Below are 4,339 nucleotides of genomic sequence, written 5' to 3'. Positions count from 1 at the left end.
ATCGGCGAAGAAAGAGAAGAGAGAAGTTTTGATTAAAGCGTAAGAGTAAAAAAATGATGATGAAAGAAGTTACCTCACGAAAGCTAAGTGATAATGGTGAAACCGCCTTGGGAATCGTGGGGGAAGTGGAAAGGTTTCCCGCTTTAATAGTAAATAATTGAGATATGGTCATGATGGTGACAGATGTCACGCGACTAAACATGGATAGCGCCGAAATTAAAGGACTGACGGGATCTTGGCGGGAAAATCAGAAGATTCCTCGGAACGCAATCTTTGGTCATTAAAGCGTTTAAAGTCCTCCGAATTGGAATGGCACTTCGAAGAACTTGGGGGGCTAATTGTTGGTGTCGGATCCCGCACCAGAGGTCCGGGACCAACCAAAGATTGCCACATAATCAGGATAACGGCCCATGAGGGATAAAGCCCATTAGACCCGCAAGCCGAAGGAACAGTCGAAGTGGTTATCACCACAAGGAGAATCCGAAGTGACTGCACCTCGACACGAGTCCGGAGACGAAGTCGCAGTTAAGTCGGTCCAAGGACATATGGGCCAAAAGGCGAGGCCCAAGAAGATCGAAATCAACTCAAATTCGAACGTTAAGCATTAATATCAAAGATCAAAACGGACACATTTAAGAGAGAATAATTGTACTTAATTAGCCATTTAAATGTAGTCTTTCTATGTATAAATAAAAAGGCCAATGGCCATGTAAAAGGGAATGATTCCTCTCGATTAAGAAATACTATAGCGATTTTTGTAGCAATTCATAAGCTTTTTACATATTCATTTTTGTCCCTCAATAATAATCTTTCCTACTTAATAAAAATACTTGAGTGTGCGAATCCGACTTCCACATCTTCCATATAAATAAATATTAGATGGCAGAAAAAAAAAAGTTTGTATATATATCTATGTTCGGAATGAGTTTTAATTTATTACAGACGGTTAAATTTATTATTTGAAAAAATGTTGTAAGCTTTTGAGTAATAGTAGAGGACATATGGTAGACGAAACTATCCATAAAGAGGTGTTCATATACTAGCATTCCCTTAAGAAAATGTGTTTGTTTCGAGCTGGATTGAAGCAGTTTAAACGTGACGAGGTCACTTGTCGTATTCTAATTTATAAGTAAAAATTACTTTCCAATAATAATTTAATGCTGGAGATTTTTTTCGATATTTGGTATAGTCCAGTTGGTCAAATATTTGTCCTAATATGTAATCTTTCTTAGTAAATTTTACTTTTACCATTTAAACAACTTTTCCAAATAAGATTATTCATGTATAGAAAATACATTGAACAATAAACTATTACCGAATCTATGTTGACTATATATTATCTTATCCCGAAAGATATACCACAACAGGATCATAAAAGCTTTTGTTTGCGAACTATTTGAAAAGGTATGTGATTTTTTTTGTCCACGAGTAGATGATAATGTATGAATGTGATTTTCTCACTACTATCACCGTCGTTTCACCAATAAATTTTAATTTTCATATGAATGCGACTTTGATTTTCAGTTTTGCACTACTGTCGTCGTCGCTTCACCACAAATTTCTAATTTTCAAGTGAATATGATTGGGGTTTCCAGTTTCGTTGTCGTTTCACTATAAATTTTTAATTTTCAACAAACGTGATTGTGATTTTCAGTTTTGTACTAGTGTCGCCGTCGTTTTACCAAAAAACTAGCTGCGGACCCACAATACACTGTATATTCTTAGTTTTCAGCGAGCGTGATTGTGAATTTTAGTTTTCCATTAGTGTTGCCGTCGTTTTACCATAAAATTTAATTTTCAAGTGAACGCTTGTTGTGATGAAAACGATAAAATAATACTATATGCTTACTTTTTTATACATGGGTAGATGATAATATATGATTGTGATTTTCAGTTTGCATTAGCTAGTGTCGCCGTCGTTTCACCTTAAACAATTTATTTTTCAGGCGAACACCTATTAATGAAAAAGATTTAAATAATTTTATATGAGCATTTAAACCCAAATCATTTGGGGATTATGTTTTTTTCTTTTTGGAAAAGCTTGTTGGAATTGATTTTGACCTTACCTATTTTTATAGACTAACTGTCACCAATTATCTATATACTTCCTCCGTTCCAAGCTATATGTAGTTTAAAGTTTTTTGTACATAGATTAAGAAAACACATAAATTTTCTATTTTGTCATTTTATTAATATATTTTATGTTTTTTTTTCTCATTGGTCATGACTGTAAAATATTAGGGGTAAAACTGACAATTTAACCAAATATGTGCATTGAAATCCTAAAAATACATTTTTTATGAAACAAAATTTAAATGCTAAACCTAGGTTAAAGAGGGGGAGTATGTTGCTTCCGATATTGATTGCAGTGAAACAATCATAATTTTAATAATCATTTATACTATATTCATAATGTTGTCTTCTTTTCTTTTTTTTTTTCTTGGTTCTGTTCCGGAAACAAACACCAACAGATTCTCCTCGATGTTGACGCACAACACAATGATGGCTATTTACATTGGGACTCCAATTGCGACCATAGCGATTCTAATTGCTCTTTTCTGGATTTCCAGAATACTGTGTGGCAAAAACTCCAACCCCAGTTCAACCGGTAAGTCTAATCTTGAAATTATAACCACACTTTAGTGTTTACATTTGATGTAATAAAAAAAGACAAAAATTCTATTTTTTAAGTCTTTTAAATGTGTCCTTTTCAATATATCCAGAAAAAAATACAAAGAAAGATTATGTAATTAAGTTTTATTGGGTTTGTTCTTTAATGTAACATATTAGTTAATGTGCAAGTGTTACATATAGAAGTAACTACACCTTTTGATGCTGATCGTGTAAGTAATACATCTTTTGATGCTCCTGTAATTCACGTCTACAAGGGACGCCACCTCGCCTGATTGAGTTCTCGATGGAGGAATTAAGGCAAGCAACGAACAATTTTGACATGGCTAATACTATTGGGCTTGGAAGTTACGGAGTAGTTTATACTGGGCTGATCGGAGACAAGATCGTTGTGATCAAAAGGGAGTGGTGTGGTCTCCAACCTAGATTCTTGGCTGAGGTATACACAGAAAATTTTGTTGATTTCATTGGAAATAATTTATGTATTTGTGACATATTGTGGTATGTGTCTCAGGTTTCTTACATGTCTAAAATCCAACATAGAAATTTGGTTAATCTGCTCGGTTATTGTTGCGACGACGAGAACCAATTGCTCGTCTTTGAGTATATGGTCAACGGTAGCGTGCGAGATTATCTAGATGGTAAGTAATGCATGCACTATATAGTGAACTTCTGAAGTTTGGTGCATAGATCATTTTTTGAGATCATCTCTCTTGTTCATTGAGTAGCCTCTAGGGACTTAACATTCAAGAAAAGGATTTCCATAGCTCTTGATGCAGCCAAAGGTAAATCAAAATGGATGATCCAAAACTCACATTAATTGTTTTTAGGGTCTTTCTAAGAAATAATATTAATGTTTCTCTGTTTTTCAATTCAGGGTTGCTACACTTGCACAACTTAGATCCTCCGGTACAACACAAGAGATTTACGACGTCTAAAGTTTTGCTTGATGCCGACCTCAATGCCAAGGTATCAGATCCAGGAATGTTGGGACTGCTTGAAGCACGTGATCTTCGTCTAGTTAATCCAAGGTATTAAATCACTTATGATAAGTTACATCATTCCTTCTAAGTCCTAACAAATATGTTCTTATGAATATTTGATTTTTTTATCTTTTTTATAGAGGTGGTTTAGCGGAGACCATTGATGTTTTTAGCTTCGGGTTGTTCCTTCTAGAGCTTATCACCGGTGAAAAACCTGATGTGTTTGAATCAAACGAAGAAATTGTTCAATGGGTAATAGAAAAAACCCTCTCTATCTCCATAGAAAGCTTGCAACACTTTTTTTTTGTGTACTTCAAAAAATATTTTTTGGAAATGTATTTGTGATTTGTAGATACTTCCGAGAATGTTCACTAGATCATCGTTCAAGCCTTATATGAAGATTACGTTGGAATGCTTGAATTATCCCGCAATAGATCGCCCAAAGATGGATGTGGTTGTGACCGAGCTTGAGACGATTTACCAGAATGAAGTCTTCAGTGAAGACCGTGGGGTTGCTCTAGGAAGTGAGCTTTTTAACATTACCATTGAGTAAGAGTGAGACATGATGTTGTTGTTTCAGTCTATTTCGAAATCCTATAAAAGGCTATAATAAAAGATTTCGAAGATTTCAAACAAAATCCAATTTGGGTCTTGTAGACTCGCAGTGAATGAGACTAAAACCGGTTTAGCCAATACAAACCACTATTAAACCGTACCTGATTAGA

At 34.7% G+C, this 4,339-nt stretch overlaps 1 protein-coding gene across 1 annotated transcript; it reads left to right on the top strand.

The window, feature by feature from the left end:
- Nucleotides 1-2,847: 2,847 nt before the first annotated feature.
- On the top strand, nucleotides 2,848-4,339 carry LOC9316742 (probable leucine-rich repeat receptor-like protein kinase At5g49770). Its single transcript, XM_021029786.1, has 6 exons — nucleotides 2,848-3,070; nucleotides 3,146-3,272; nucleotides 3,360-3,416; nucleotides 3,509-3,662; nucleotides 3,755-3,866; nucleotides 3,967-4,339. The coding sequence occupies exons 1-6, from the start codon at nucleotides 2,918-2,920 to the stop codon at nucleotides 4,165-4,167; spliced, it is 804 nt and encodes a 267-aa protein (XP_020885445.1). The 5' UTR covers nucleotides 2,848-2,917; the 3' UTR covers nucleotides 4,168-4,339.

This window comes from Arabidopsis lyrata (assembly GCF_000004255.2).
Source record: "Arabidopsis lyrata subsp. lyrata unplaced genomic scaffold ARALYscaffold_4, whole genome shotgun sequence".
In the NCBI taxonomy this organism is placed as follows: Eukaryota; Viridiplantae; Streptophyta; class Magnoliopsida; order Brassicales; family Brassicaceae; genus Arabidopsis; species Arabidopsis lyrata.
The sequence above is the reverse complement of the archived record's forward strand: the minus strand, read 5'-3'. Positions and strand labels throughout refer to the sequence as shown.